Source organism: Solea senegalensis, linkage group LG8 (assembly GCF_019176455.1).
Source record: "Solea senegalensis isolate Sse05_10M linkage group LG8, IFAPA_SoseM_1, whole genome shotgun sequence".
In the NCBI taxonomy this organism is placed as follows: Eukaryota; Metazoa; Chordata; class Actinopteri; order Pleuronectiformes; family Soleidae; genus Solea; species Solea senegalensis.
In genome coordinates this window covers 18,541,730-18,558,040 of record NC_058028.1, presented here as the reverse complement: position 1 = coordinate 18,558,040, position 16,311 = coordinate 18,541,730, and the positions used below count along the sequence as shown (strand labels likewise).

The 16,311-nt window shown below is 38.7% G+C and overlaps 1 protein-coding gene across 2 annotated transcripts in view; it reads left to right on the top strand.

Moving 5' to 3' along the window:
• LOC122773481 (Down syndrome cell adhesion molecule-like) overlaps window positions 1-16,311 on the top strand; it is a 105,151-nt gene that overhangs the window by 52,503 nt on the left and 36,337 nt on the right. For both annotated transcript variants that reach the window (XM_044032207.1, XM_044032208.1), the window contains exon 4: window positions 15,341-15,487. In XM_044032207.1, the coding sequence (XP_043888142.1) occupies window positions 15,341-15,487 (147 nt within the window). The remainder of the gene's footprint in view (window positions 1-15,340; window positions 15,488-16,311) is intronic.

Here is a 16,311-nt window from a genome sequence, read left to right as displayed (position 1 = left end):
GCTGGGCTCCTTGCCTGGGTTCAGGCTGTGTTTCAGAGAGATGAAACACACCTGCATGGTTTGCAGCCTCCCCTCAAATTAGAGGTTCTGTAGCTGATGACGCAGGTTAATCTGGTCTTAATTTAGTGACTGGTTGATAATGACGGATCGTTGTCCTCAAACTCATTTGAACCTGGCCTTCTTTATTAAATAAAATTGTCTTTATCAACCTTTATTCCTCACTTTTAATGGGATTTTCTTTTTTTTATTTATTTACAGAGTTTGCGTTCTCTAAATTTAACATAACGTTAAAGATGTTGGGCAGATGACAATGAGATTATGCAGCAAACGACGTGATCAATATGTCTGGTGATATTATTGTTTATTCTGATTCTGCAGAGGACGGATCTAAACCGTTCTCTCTCTCTCTTTCTCTCTCTCTCTCACACTCTCTCTCTCTCTCATTCTCTTTGATGCTTTCCTCTCTTGGATGGCAGGTAAATATTTTTGATATTATAAGGAAAAAAATGTCATCCCTGGTGTTCACAGTGTGGACTAGTACGTGCATATTACGAGAGCCAATTTAGCGGCTCTGCCCTTCGCTTCCAATCAATGACTCTCAGATATACTCTGCTCGTACTGTAGCAAACGAGGAAAAAAGAGAGACAAACCAGCTCAAGTCAACAGCTAAACAATGTCGGTTTAGCACAGTGGATGCCAGAAAAAAAGGCCCTGTCTGCATGTATGAATGTGTGTTTATGGAGTTGTGATTTCTCTCGTGTGTGTGTGTGTGTGTGTTTGTATATGCAAGCAATTGTGTGCAACACCCTCTGTTGTCTGCAGAATTGGAGATGGAAACAGTTGAATATTCATGGTGTCTGTGCCTGGTTTGGGGCTGAGAGATAAGACGTTTATGTTCTGGCAGGCAGAGGGAAAGAGGGAGTGTGTGTGTGTGTGTGTGTGTGTGTGTGTGTGTGTGTGTGCGTGTGTGTGTGTGTCTGTGTGTGTGAATGGGGGTGGGGGAGAGGCCAATGGGTGCAGGCGAGATATGTCGACATCAGAGGTTTAATGGTTTGAATCTAACTTGGACCAATTAAAAGGCATGCTGCGTGCACCAGGGTGGGCTCCTATTCATTTAGGGGGAAATTGAGGTTGAAATGAGCCATTGTCGGGCCACGTGGACACTATGCATACTGAGCGACAGGCCTGCAGTGACTCTCCAAAACGGTAGATAGAGGACAGAGGAGAGTCTTTGACTGTGGACAAGGAGAGGCAGTGTTCGCTTTGAGAAGCAGAGGAAGGAGGGCGGGAGGAAGGGATGCATACACAGAGATGGGGAGCAAGGGATGGGGACAGATGCATGCAGAGAGATGGAGGGAAAGAGGAGGAAGCGAGGAGAGAATGACAAGAGGCCTGCATGGAAAGAACGAACAAGAAAATGAAGAAATAAAGAAAGAATAGACAGGGATAGATAATGGGAGAGGAGAGAATACAAGGGAAAAGGGTGCAAAGGGAAAGGGGAGAAAGAGACAGAAAAAAAACACTGTGCACTGATATAAGAACAGGAGACAATGAGCCATATATGCATACATCCAGAGCTTTCACAGGGCTGCATAGATGGGAATGCCGCGCTTGTTGGTAGAGTAGCTTTTGCCCTCCTGACATCAGCTGGACAGCGCAGTGTGGAAGTGCTGACTAAGTACACACAAACACACACACACACACACACACACACACACACACACACACACACAAAGACAGAGCAAAAAAGACACAGAAAATGCCTGCCTCGACAATGTCTGAAAATTGTACGTTGCAGCAAGTGTGTGTGTGTGTGCGTGTGTGTGTGTGCGTGTGTGTCTAATCATTGAGGAGCTCCAAAATAACAGTTGCCCTCTATCAGATCCCAAACCCAGATATCAAATGTATGCTGACAGTCTCTATTTTCAGTGTTTTACAATATCATTTCCACACATCATTTCCTCCTTACAAATGAGTGTGTTTGTGTGTGTGTACAAATGTGTGTGACTGCTGCTAACAAGCTCTCAGCCAAATAAAACAACTTGACATCCACATCCATATTTGAGATGTCAGAGGTGATTATGTGACTGTCCAGTCGTGAAACAGATCCACACTGTTGAAAGTGTATCAGTTGTTTCTCCCACTCAACCCCTTTCCCCGCCCGCCCAGTCAGTGTTATTGGACTAAATTGCGTACATCCCTTTGAGGCTCAGAGTCATGATGGCTGTTGAAGGAGTCTACATGCGACCTTTGGTTAATGTCAGACGTCACCCCCGGATGACAACGTGACATGACAGGAATCTTTAGTGACTCTTTTCTCCTTCACAGAGGAATGCGGGGCCTCATCAAGGATATTTCAGAGCAGCAAGGCCACATTAATTATCCTTGAGAGTGGTCATGATGGATAAAGGGCAACCTTCACTGTTTCTGAGGCTTTGGTTTTTCTCTCTTTTCAATATGGATCTCTGTCATGAAAACTCACATCTACCAGAAAGGCCCTGCAGTAGCAGAGCTTTTGGCTGGGTGAGTGTGTGTTCGGTCCAAAAAGCGGACTTTCACAAAACAAAATTGCATTAATATTTCAAACCACAGTGTGCAGGAGGAGGATAAAATATTTTTTTTATATATATATATATATATATATATAAAAATATATGCTACAATTTAAAAAATCCCTCGTGTTTTTATAGCCAAAGAAGCTTAGAATTAAAGAATGATGTTTATAACATACTTTTGTCGTATATGTTTTGTCTTTTTAAAGTGACCTTTTCCATCTAGAACTCCATCATTGTAAGCACCAAACATCAACCACCACAATTAAATATTTTTAATAAATATTTTACTTATGGCAGCACTGATATAGTATTTATATAAATGTCCTTGTTGTGTACTCTGACTTTTTTAAATGACTAAACAAAAAAGATATAAAATCTGATTCTGATTAAAAAAGCTACGAATGTGGCTCCACCTTCCATTTGTTTCTTTTCGTGTCTTTCTCCCTCTGCAAGCACAAATCCTGCATGTAAGACCGCTCCCTACTGCCTTATTTCCTCTTCCCTTAGTTGTTATTGACCTGCTTCCTTAGGTAAATGAGGGCCCGAGGCGAAAGTGTAATCCAGATTAAGTTTCGTACTCATTTACACGCCTCATTGAGTTGTTTCCCATAAAAAACCAACATGGCTACATTGTGAAATACATGTTGCTGGCTGTTGCTTAATATCAAAGCCAAGACGCGTCCGTTGTCGTGCTGCAGGCGATGTCTGTCAGAAGTGTGATATGCAGTTATGTGGGTTATTTCAAGTTGTCATGTTCTGTAGGACGTGTCGTCCCTGGATGCTTAACGGGATCATTTGTCTGTTTCTGTTGCTTTGTTTATTTGATTTGTTCAGAATAAAATCAGCAAAAGGGATTTTATTTTCAATGATTTAGATAATAAATAAATAATAAATAATAATTAGCATGACAGAATGACATCAAACATTGCAATAAAACCAATAATTATTTAACTTCTTATTTATCTATGAATTAATAATAATTGTAATATACTATTAGTTTTATGGCTAAATGTAAAATAATATTAGCACAGTTTTGCACTGCAGCCATAGCGTGCTGTGATCAGGTATGATTCCAAAAGCTTTTAAAAGGGCAGTAATCAGTAACACTATATTCTCTAATCTCGTCTTAACTTTTGGTAGCCTCTATATTCACAATGAGAGGATCAACAGATACTTAGATATCGTGTTTTATGGGCAGATATTTAGTGGAGAGTATTTCTCCGTCATTCTTCTGTTTTTGGTTCACGTTGGTGACCAACGACTGGGTAAAAGAATAATTTTGCCACAAATTAGGTTGTCACTAACCCTGGTTTTCTGTACCTTGTGTGTTTTTGGTCTGCCTGCCTTTCTGCTCACGTCACATTAGAGTCCTGTCTGTTGTTCCAGGGTTCATGTTCTGATTTTCATGTGTTCATGGTTCCTGGGTTTCTGCTCCATGTCGTTTTTTGCAGTTTCAGTTTTACCTTCTTGTCTTTGTGTTAGTTTGATTTATTAAAGAGTCTGCGTTTGGGTCCTCCATTTTTTATGACAGAGTTAATATTATGTCAGCTCTGAGACAGGACAGCATCTTCACTTAATACTTCCATTTTTGTCTTTTGTGGACATGGATCTGAAGGATATCTGATCATTGTATTGTGTATTGCACAATGTTGAGGCAATGTTGCCCACTCTGCTGGATTTTATATAAATGCTATATGTTATATAAATGAGCGAATGTGAATTTCCTTTAGAAAAATGCTCATTGAGGTGGATTAGAGGGTCAAGATCTTGGCATTAGTTGTCTCCCCAGCAACAAATTAGGTCTTGAAGTCTCGTCTCATTATTGCATTTTTTTTTTTTACCCTTAAATCAAATAACTTTGTATTATTACTTGCAGAGTTAAATGAGTGCTTCAGTGTTGTCCCTGCAAGACTGAATGTCCACTAGTCCTAATCTCAGTCTGCAGTCGATACTTATGTAAAGTAGCTGCAGCACAATCCCTTTTTCTTGTGTTTTCCATGAAAGTGTTATATGTGCCTTCAGTGTTCATAGTGTGTGCTTGAATACCAATGTGTGAAGCTGCAGCACACCCAGTTCCAGTCTGTCTTTATTATACTCGGTGTGTCTATGTTGTAGTGTGCTTTTGCCTGTGCACAGCAACCCAAGGAATCGATTATTGAGGGGGCCTGACAGCTCTGCTTGCCGGATGCAGTAGAATACATGCTGTAGCAAGGGAGCACCATCAGTTGCCCTGACAACACCAGCGTCTGTCAACACCTCCATCTTAATAGTGACAAATTGTACTTATTACATCAGCGTTAATTCCCCCCGATCTCCCGCAGATGAAGATACTTAGCTCCGTGCTGATCAAATTGTGTCAGCATAATTACTGGGAACAGAGCCCTATTAAAAACCAGAGCCTCAGACGCACTGTCCAGACTCATCCACAGGCCTATCACTCAACATGCATCTCTGCGTAGGAAGAAGAGATGGAGGAGGAGGGGGTGTGGGGGTAGGCAGGGAGATGAGGGGAAGAGGGAGTTAGAATGTTATTCTGAGGCAGCTGTATGCACAATGACATTCGGTGTCGTCTGTCTATACCTGAAACGTGTTTTGACTGTTGCACTGGTGCAGTGTGGAAAAAAAGCTCTCCGTCAGTAAAGGAGAAATAGACAAACGTGAAACTTTTTTAACAACTATGAGTGGTAATGACTGGAAATATGTCTCCAAGGAATCATAATCATTTATTACAGAATGGCAAGTGGTATGAGCGTGTAGTATAATAGTATGTAGTATAGCATATATATATATGTATATATATATATATGTATATATATATATATATATATATATATATATATATATATATATATATATATATATATATATATGTATATATATATATATATATAACATAGCATATAGCTCATTGTTTTTAGTTTTTCTCTCCCCTGTTTACTAATATACCATGTTATGGATGTCAAACATATGGCCCGTGGGCCACAACTAGCCCGCCAGAGGGTCCAATCCGGCCCTCAGGATGAATTTGTGAAATTTTGCACAATAACCTAATCATAGTGTTAAATACTATATTCTTCCGTTCCAGATACCTGTGACTAAATGTTTTGTGCCTTTGTAGATCCACTGTGATCTGTAAGCTGTAATGTTTAAATGGTAAACTTAGACATAATATTGTTGAAATTGTACTTGTTTTTCTCAAGAAATTTCAGGTTGTTCATAAGGTGTTTTGTAAAAAAAACCCACTTCATTAAATGTAAGTTTAAGTTCTTGTTTTTTATAGTTTGTCATGGTATTATTTTACCGTTCCAGCCAACCGTACAGTAGGTGGCCTCTGAACTAAAATTGAGTATGACACTACTGCCGTATTGTCATCAGTGTGTTTCCAGTTAGTTGTTGTTTTTGGATTTTTGCTCACATTCTCACTTGATGAAATGAATTTTGTCATTATACAGTTCCCATACATGAATATATATCATTAGAAAGCTTTTTAGTTAAGGGTACGAATATCACCCAACTACAATTGTCTTTCCCCTTAGACTAAGAGGAAATCACTATTTGATGAAACAGTTTAATTTATCTTAGATAAATTGTTGCTGTATTGCTGTTGGGAAGAGGCACTAGGAAGTCAGATGAAACATGAGCGCGTGGGGGGGGGGTTGAAAGCTTAAAAAAAAAACAATTAAAATTTGAAATATCATTAAAAGCTTCAGCCCAGTTTTACAATAACTGCAATTACCATAAGCAATTTTCACAGTTCTATAGATATGGATTCAGCATTGCGAGTAACTCAACAGTCTCTCTCTCTCTCTCTCTCTCTCTCTCGCTCAGTGTGTTGGTTGTGAATGGAATTCACAAATTAGTGTCGTCTGATGGAAATGTGCTAATTGCTGTTGTTAAGCGGCTGCAATAATTAGGTTATGATGGCAGACTGCTGCACATGTTGCACACACACACACACACACACCACAGCCGCCCAAAGCCAACATCCGTTTTCAAGTATGGTGGAAATAAAAGGCTAGATTTAATTACTCATTTTACTATCCCATCTGTGAGTGTTATTTACCAGACATGGACACGTACACAGAGCACAACAGTTCATAACAGTGAGTTATGTTTTGTTTTCGAATTACACCGCACTGTAACTTATTTAACAAAATACGTTAAATACGTGAAATACCTGCTGTCACAGAGAAAATAAATCTATATAAAACTATACATTTTTCATTTTTAGGAAAAAAAGTTACTCCACTTATTATTGCTATCGCTGTTGCTATTTGGGACAGAATCATTGTGATTAACGACAGACTATTGACATCTGGGATTTACACTGATTGAATCTTTGATGTTGGAATGATCAGATTGTCAGATTCAGCAGCAGGAAGTATACTTAGAGTCTGTTGTTAATAAGTTTGAAAAGATCATATGTTTTTCCACCTATGATCATTTATACTATGCTTTAGGTATAAGGATAACAAACAATAGCAAACTGAATAGAGCTGCATGATGGTTTTTTTTTAGGTCTTCATAGATTGGCTGTTCTGGGTGATATGGTTTGGATTCCTGGGACAATACTGCGTAAATGTGAAATGATACAAGTCGTTTGCTTAATATGTCTTAAAGCAAGGTTTAATAAGATGTCCCTATAAAGTAAATCACACAAATCCCTGTGGACTGAAAAGACTGAAGCCATTCTCGAGGATGTTGATTTACAGTGTATTTATGGTAATGACATATCACACAGCTCGAACAGAATTAGAAATAAGTTATTGGCTAAAAGACATCTGTTAAAAACAACTAAACTCCCCTTGCCCTGGATGTCGAGGAAGAAACTAGGTTCCCTGAATTATGTGAAGTAGGAGAAATTGAGAATGAGAATCCCACATCTGCATTGTCCTCATTATGCCGAATTAAGTACACCAGTTCTGAATAAATCCCTTTTCAAGATCCAGAAATGTTCTGGTGCAGTGATGATGACCAAATGGAATGGCTGTTTAGGTTTAATGACCTTAGGTTTGTCTAAAGCCACTAAAGAATGTCATTTTAATCAATGTAGTAACATTAAGTGGTAAATGAGTAGTTTGCTGGTTACTCAGCTGTGGTCATATCTGCATAGTGAGATGACAAGGACAAATCACAGAGGTGCTGGGACTTTCCACTGGCTATAGACTTTTAAATGACCACATACGCTTTTGCATATGGAGTAATGAATAAACTGCAGTCATATCAAAATGTAATCATGCGGTTTGCCGGCTCATTTGGCATTTGTCTATTTGTCTGCAGACCAACACTGTGTTTCTGTACATCTTTCATTTGCTTATTGAAATGATGGTGAACACCTTCACCCACATAAAGCCAGCGCATCTACTGACAATGTATGTACCGAGCTGAGGAGACTCACTATTAGATGTCACTCATTCTTCCACAGTGGACCTGAAAACAGAATTTCTATAATCGGTGTAAAATGGATGTCTGCTCCAGTTTTGATTGCTTAGCTTGCACTGTGTTCCGTCGAAAAAGAAATAAACACGTGGAAACAGGTCAGACATATTGACCATTTTTTAAAAAATGAACTAGGCTTGTAATTGTTGTCTTCAGCTCCATTTAACATGCCCAACGACTCTGGGCTTCAGCACAGATGAGTGGATCGCTAACCTCATCAAAGACATCAACAACCCCCAGATTCTTTCACCTTGGAGACACAACTCTCCTGTTCAGCAGTTTTTTTGTGTGATGTGTGCGTGTGTGTCTACAGAGAAGCTCAGCATGCCCCTATTATGATAATGTTAAATTATTCCTCTCTGTGTGGCCTTGTACGTGGTTGCTCTCCAACTGTGACATAAACCTTGTCTTTTTCATTTCATTACTTTCATCATTCTCTTGTATGCAACCTACATGTATCCTGTGCCTGTCTTTGTCGAAACAGACTCCATAGCTAGTGTAGTATTGTTATTGGCATCATGCAATGCAGGGCCATCATCCATGAAGAAATTCTTCATTTTTCACTCCATAATGTGACAGTGTTTACTAACCTATATTTGAATATCCAGTTATTATATTAGTTACAGCAAATCCTGAGGATAACAAATCTCTATGACCACTGAATTTACAGCAGTGTCGCATTCTGGGGAGAGATAGGGAGAGAGGGAGAGAGAGAGTGAGAGAGAGAGAGAACACTCTGAAATAGAGTGGGGCCCATGATTTATTAAGGTGACATCTTTCACTTGTTCAGTTGTTTATTAAATATGAATTGTTCATCTCATGACAGTTGGACATTTTTTGCATGGATTACACTTCACAAATTATTCATGGTAACTGACAGTCCATTTTTAATTTAAATCAGTGGTGGTATAACACTACCAGTCACTGCATTTCACTCTGCCTGCTTTGTTTTAAATTTGGCATTTCTTGTTTGGAAATAACACTGGAAATAACTTTATACCTAACTGTGGCATTTAAGTGTTATTTTAATAGATCAAGTCAAGTGGTGCAGGTGTGTAGCCGTAAAACCAACCAGTGGGGCAAATAAATGGCAATATGCAGATGGAGATGACTAAAATGAAATTATATTATGACATATATGCATTTTTACAATATAAGGTTATTATTCTTTCAACCTTTTGTCACAATTTAGCAATTCCATAATCTAAATGTAGACCCACAACAGTGGCAGTTGGTGCACTGAAGATGTTTTAATGAAAACAAAACTGTTCAGAAGAGTGTGAGAAACACAAGGGACCTTAGTCAAAGCAAGAGATAAGAATCAGAAATGGGCAAACTAATAAAAAATGAGGCAAAGCAGCAGGACTAAATACTCACAAAGAGCGGAGGCAATAAGACGCAGATGAAAACACATGAGAGTGGAGCAGGTAATCACAAAGGCCTGTGTAGGCCTAAACTGCCTACACAAGGACTTTATTATTATAGGATAATGTCTACGGACTTTGTAACTTATTTATCAGTTCATCTGTGTTGATTTCTTTATAAACTTCATGAATTGGTGATTTTCATTTATTTATTCATACTTAATACATATTTGAGGTCTTGAAGCATCTAAGTAAACCGTAAGGTGTTTTGATTGAATATGGGAGTTTGAGACTGCAGGATTTCAATGCAGTGTTCTGATACAGCCAAACACTGTTTTAGCATTCAGGACACAGAAGGAGAGACTGAGAGGGGGAGAAAGAGAGAGACCAAGAAGGAGAGAGCGAGAGAGAGAGAAGCAAGAGAGGAAGTAGCACGAGCCAAAGAGGAACACAGAGGTTTTTGAGGCTGTATAAGAGACAGAGTCTCTTAGCATTCCAGCTCTGATGCCAGAACTTTCATTGAACCAAGGATGCCTTCTTCACCAGGGCTTCAATGGCAGCTCTGTCATTTACTTGTATATCTAAAATCTATTCATACAGCAGGTGCATTGAGATAAAGGGATTTTTATAGGTGACTTTTACAGGTGTCAGAGACCATTGGATTCAGTTTGCAATAATCAACATTTTCTTTTTTCTCTGGTAAGTTTGTCGTTGCTAATGGCCACTAATGATAATACATATTTTGAGTTTGTCACATGTAAAAAGAGATGCTGGAGGATTACACCTCTCTTCAAATCTAGCTCATTGTAGTGATGCAGACCACTTTGTTATGATGAGTATATGAAAATATATTGAAGTCCAAGATGATCTGCTCAGTTTGTGTTGTACACCCAGTAACATAAAAAACTCCATTGGTGATATTGCAGAGCATCACACCAATGACCAAAATATGCTTCTAACTATTCTACAAGAACGTTTATGTTAGTATGTCTGACAACACAATTTAACAAGATGCTAAGGCTGACATTCATTACCAGCTCATTTGTTTTACCACAAACGCCATCAAATCTTCACTGCATGTCATTTTTGTATCGTGTTCTTGCTCTTCTGTTACTTTCCTGTGCCTGTGGCAGAGGGTGTTCCAGTAGTGACCATTAGCATGTCTTCTATAGATTTTTACAGACTCACTGTGTCTGTATTCACCTTGTGATGTGCAGTGGGTAATATGCTGCAGGTGCACGGTTGCCTACTGTTTGATGTGGTGTATTTTCAATATGTGCATTAATGTGATTGTTATTGCAATGTGGTTATTTACACAGACACTAGTAGATTATCAAGTCATTTCTTAATTTAGTTTTGCAGAATAATGCATGTAGCCATGCAGTCCCCTGGAGGTCTGCAGTTCACTCCTGCAAACTGACCTCAATCAGCTCAGATTAAAGCTGAGGTCGGATGTTTTGCCCCCATTCGCGCTTCCCTGCAGGTAGATGTTTATTTGAGAATGCAGCATTCTTTTCCTCTGACTTTTACCATTACAGAAGTCAATGCAGTGTTTCCTCACTAATGTTTTTGTAGTGGTAGATGATAATGTCACTATCTGTGTGTTGTAAAGGCACCATATGAAAAGTATGTGTGTATAAGTGTGTAATCTCTTTATAATAAGAATCATTTGTAGAATAAGTAGCTTACATGTGTACTTCAGGCAGGGCCTTGCATTACATTGTGACACTGCCAGGTGGAACATCCTTCCAGGTGTGTGAAGGGCACTGTGGTTCCCTGACATGTTTGGGAAAGTGCAGGGTCAGTGGAGTTTGTTATAATTTGCAGTTTCACCATTTGATGTCACTAATTCATACACACTGGGCCTTTATGGCTTATTTACACTGTACAGTGATTGGATAGGTGATGCATATTGTGCCGATACAGTGTACAGTAAGCCCATGACAGGCAGCTTTTTTTCCTTTCTTTTTTTTTTATTCTAATTTAATGTCTGAAGTGACGCAGAAGAGCTGAGGTGGGACAGAGAAGTTACCACACCAATGTAGAGCATTCATTTATCATCAGTCTATCTCTGCTGACCCGACAAGAAGCAGGTCCCTCCTCACTGTCTGACTCACTGCACTGATAGCTAGTCCCACATTCCTCTTTAAACAACCAAATCTGACTCACCAATATACAAGATTAGTCTTTGTGCTAAACATTTAACCCATTACATTCAAACTGTAATACCAGTGTCATATATTCGGTGTCAACTGTGTGTACTTCATCTAAGACTAAATACTACACTTGTGCTCCCCCAGTGGACATTTGTTAAATATTAGACAATTAGGGGTTAAGTCCTTGGCTATGACACTCTAGACGAGCCAGGGATCAAACCTTCCACTTGAAAGATGACCCACTCTACCACTGACCCACCACCACCACCCCCAGTTTCACAATTACACGATTACAAATCTGCGTCCAGATGCTCGCTGTTGGTTTTAAGCTGTATTGTATTGATTGAAAGTTGTTGGTTACATGCTAACAATAGTCTAATTGCAGTAAAGAACAGCAGCAAATAAACTAACATACAAAAAGATCCACACAAGTCAATGCTTTAACACCTAACCATTAAAATGTCCATCTGGACTTTTTTTTGCTTATTTTAACGATAAAAGGGCCAGAAACTGTCCTGTAACTAAGGGCTTTTGCCCATTTTTCCAGAATAACTTTCAATATCCTGCCGTTATTTACAATTTACTGCATGTTAAAATAGTGTATTAACAATTTGAAATGAAGAAAAACAAAACGTTTTATGTAAAAGACAAACAAACAAAAAATATTTAAATTTAAAATTTGAACATTATAAAACATATTTAAAATAACATTTGTTTGAGTTTTTATGTCAATGTCCAAAAACAGGCCAAAAAATGGCGTTTTTCCCACTATCTCTCTGGAGACAAAGGCACTGATTCTCCAGTCTTCCTGCAACAGTGCAAGTGAAATTACCGTAATAACCACACATTGCCTTTGACGTGCAACATCTCAGCTTTCAGAAACTACTGGAATTTTTCTGACAGCACAAACTGTTGCGTAATTACAATAATGCAAAATGTGCTTTGTGTTAAAGGGTTAAAAGGAATCGAAAGCTTTGCAGGTTAATCATTTGCGCCGTTATATAGTGTTAGTACCGTGCACATGAAAACCCAAAGATCAGTAACAACACAATTTTTTTTCAGGCAATTGATTTTGCATGAACAATCAGATTAACAAAAAAAAACACTCACTTAACACTCATTCATTCATTCCAGTGACTGAGTTGTCACTTCAGTAAGCGGCTCTCATTTAAATCGCAGCATCTTGCGAGTGTCTGCTGGCAGCAAGGATGCCATGACACTAGCTCATCTGTACGTCGAGTCTTATTTAGCCTGCTGAGAGTGAGAGCCTGCTGTTCATATTAGATTCTGTCTCTGGCAAAGTGGGGATGATTAGATAAAATGTGTTTGGTGGAGTGTAGCACTTTTTCACTTTACAGTAGCCGTGGCTGTGAATGAATAGAAGGAAGATGCTCCACTTTCTGATAATAACCCAGAAATCTCTGTCCAGAGGATTTGTAATGCATTTGGGAACACATTTTAGTGTTTAAGAGGGAATTGTGCATAATATCTTAGGCACTTTACTGATGTTGTGAAAAGGAATTACTCCCAGATGCTGATCTATAATGTAGTGAGTGAGTTCAAGACAAAGCGGAGGAATTAAAGAGGAGCGGGTCGCCTGAAAGAGGATACAATACAGTACAATTGAACACAATGGCTCTCCTTTTGAATACCCTCCCTACTGTAGTATCCCCTCTGCCTACACTTCCTTCTGTCATAACTGAGCTCTGACGTCTTAAAAGGCATTGCAGGAGCATAAAGGTGCTTGAAGAGAAAATTGCAGCAGCTCACAGCGGCTGGAGTGAAATACCATTTTGTCTCGCTCAAGATGGATTCCACAGTGAGATTTCAGAGGACCAGTACAGAATCAAAATGGAGAAGCCAGAGGGGAGGAGAGAAAAAAGAGAAAGAGGCAGTGTGTATGGAGTGGAGAGCTTCTGAGGAGATGTCTGAGTTTTGTTTTTGCCGCAGCGTGGTCGCCTTTAGCCTTCAGGAATTTATTTTCTTTTCTTCTTTTTTTTTTTAAAAAAAATTGATGTAGAATTATTTAATGGTTTAATTTCCCATTTTGTCTTTTATGATAATGATAATCACAACGGCATGCAGCAAGTAAAAACATGTAAAGTCCAAAGCCATGCAACAATAAAATGACAGGAAAAATAAAATATTTAAAAATGCAGTCAGAAACTGATAATGAACTTCCTTCCACTGCTTCCACGAGTCATCTCTCATACTGACATGCAAGCGTGGCCACCAGCTTCCACACTGACACACATGTGCAGAGTACACAGTCACACGCTCGCTCTTCACAGGTCCCACTTTCTGGTTGTCCATCTCACTGCCCTGTATGTTAACCAGTGGAACCCCTTCAGGACATCAAATCTGTGGAATCTGTTGTTGGTTCTATCTAGGTCAATGCTTACAATAGCTGTGTTTTCTCCTCTCTCTTTTTTCTCTCCATGCCCCCCCCATTTGCTTAACCCCAAGGTTGATTTTATTTTGCAAGTATAAACATAAAAAATCAAATAAGAGCATATTAAGCATGCTTTGCTTCTTTCAAAGCTGTTAGTCTTTCAACTAAAACCCAAGGATTTAGTTCACGTGAGAGAAAAGCAAAGGTTTCATGTCAACATTATTGCATGGGTAAATTAAATATCACGTTATAGTCCATGCTGGACTCTGTAACAAGATATATAGTTTGGCCTCTATCACAGTTTCATTCAGATTTCATTCAGATGTAAATCAACGTAGCCCTGCAGAGTGTTCACTGGGAATCTTTGATCGGGGGATGATGTTACGTGACCTCAGGGAAGTGGCATCTAATTTGTTAACCCACATAGAAAAGAGAAACCGCTTGTCCATGCATTTTTTATAAGATCTTGAAATTTCTGTGTGGAAGGCCATTTTCACCGACAACATGCAGTCTGCACCAGTGTGCTGTACATGTGGAATGGAAAGCATAGAACTTTTTTTTTTATTTTTTTGGTATACTTTGGAATATCCAATAGCCTTCAGATAAGCAACACGCTCAAAATATTCTGTCTATACACTTCCTCCTCCGCAGAAGATGAATTTGAGTCAAAACCTTCATTTGTTTTCGTATAATTTTGCCTCACTGCTAAAGTTTGCATGTTTTGTTTCCAGTCAAATGACAGGAAACACACAGAGAGAAGTGGAAAACTGGGTAGAAACCTCTTCTTAATCCCTAATTAAACACTTGAAATCTTAATTTTAAGTATTTTTAATTATTGCATAGGGAGAAATTAATATGTATTTACTCTTTGTTTTTGGACTTTTTAAGAAATGTGCTGAACTGCTGTCATGTTTTCTCTTCATCCTTGCGACATTGGTGTTATTGTACTTCTTTACCCGACAACATTACCTGTAGCTATGACAAGGCTGTGTCATAGCATTCCCACCACCGCACAGTGACGACAATCCTCCTGTAAATTGTTTTTTCGATCAGTTTTGACATCAATCTGCTCCCATGGGAACGTGGGCTTCCATGTGATGGCACAGAGTGAGATTTCATTCCTTATGGATGTTGACAACCCCACTCAGTCTGGTTTGATCTCCAGAATTAACATAATATTACCATTCCTACAAACCTGACTGTGACAGCCAAAGAGGGTTTTTAGATTCCAGATTTGGCACCAAGTCAGTGACAACACAAGAAAATATATTGGTTGTTTGTTTTCCATTATCTGGATGATTTTGTATCACATTATTTCACAGCATTCCTTGAATTATTCGTAATTCAGTCCAAATGTTTTTTTGATATCTGGATAACCTCTATACAGTTGTTGGTCTTTAATGTCTTCCCACTTGTTGTTCTTATCTTCTTTAGGACAAAGATATCTCATAACATCCACGGGAGCCTTGTATATCGTGGACGTCCTGCCTGAGGATGGGCTGAACAACTATCGCTGCACCACACGCCACCGTTACACCGGAGAGACTCGTCAGAGTAACAGTGCACGTCTCATTGTGTCAGGTCAGTAAAGCTCATACACATGCACAGTGGCGGCTACCTCACAGTCAACCAAACAAAGTCTCTCTAATTGGAATATTTCATCATTTCCAAAATACTTCTAAAATATTTCTTTTTAAAGAGAGTTTCTCATTCAAATGATTTGAAAAACACTTCAGACTTACTAGCTCCACACACTTCAACATAGAGACTAAATCCAAACTTCAAAAATGTTCACACAAAAAGTGAAACTTTCAGCTTTTTCATGACCTTCACTGATTTTTCACGGTTCCAGTTAAAAATTCATGGACTTTTCAGCCTCTTCCAGAATTTGACATTGGTGTGTCGTGCACTGCTTCAGAGCTAGAGCTCTTTTCTCTTCAACTTGCTCTGCAGTTCACACATTTCACCTTTCATACATGATGATCTAGCAGAACATGGGAAATGTCTCTACTTTCACACAGTATAACAACAAAACTACGTCATAATAATAATGATGAGTACAATAATAATAATAAGAAGAAGAATACATATTTGTATAGTGCTTTTTATCAAAGTGCTTTACAATACAAAAAAACATACAGTGTAACAAAACTGCAGTTTCTTAAGGAATTAGTTAATTTGAACAAATTCTGTATCTAACATAAGCATCATTATAGCTAAATGATAATGTAGCAGTACTAGATTAGGGTTACATCCAGAACCAGCTGTTCAGCTTAGTCACTGGGTAAGACAAATGTCCTACAAGTAGAATTAATACTAAGCAATTAAACCACATGTTAATCTTACATCATAGTGTATTTTACAGTGTAGTCTGATGAAAGAAGATACCTTTACAAATAATGGAC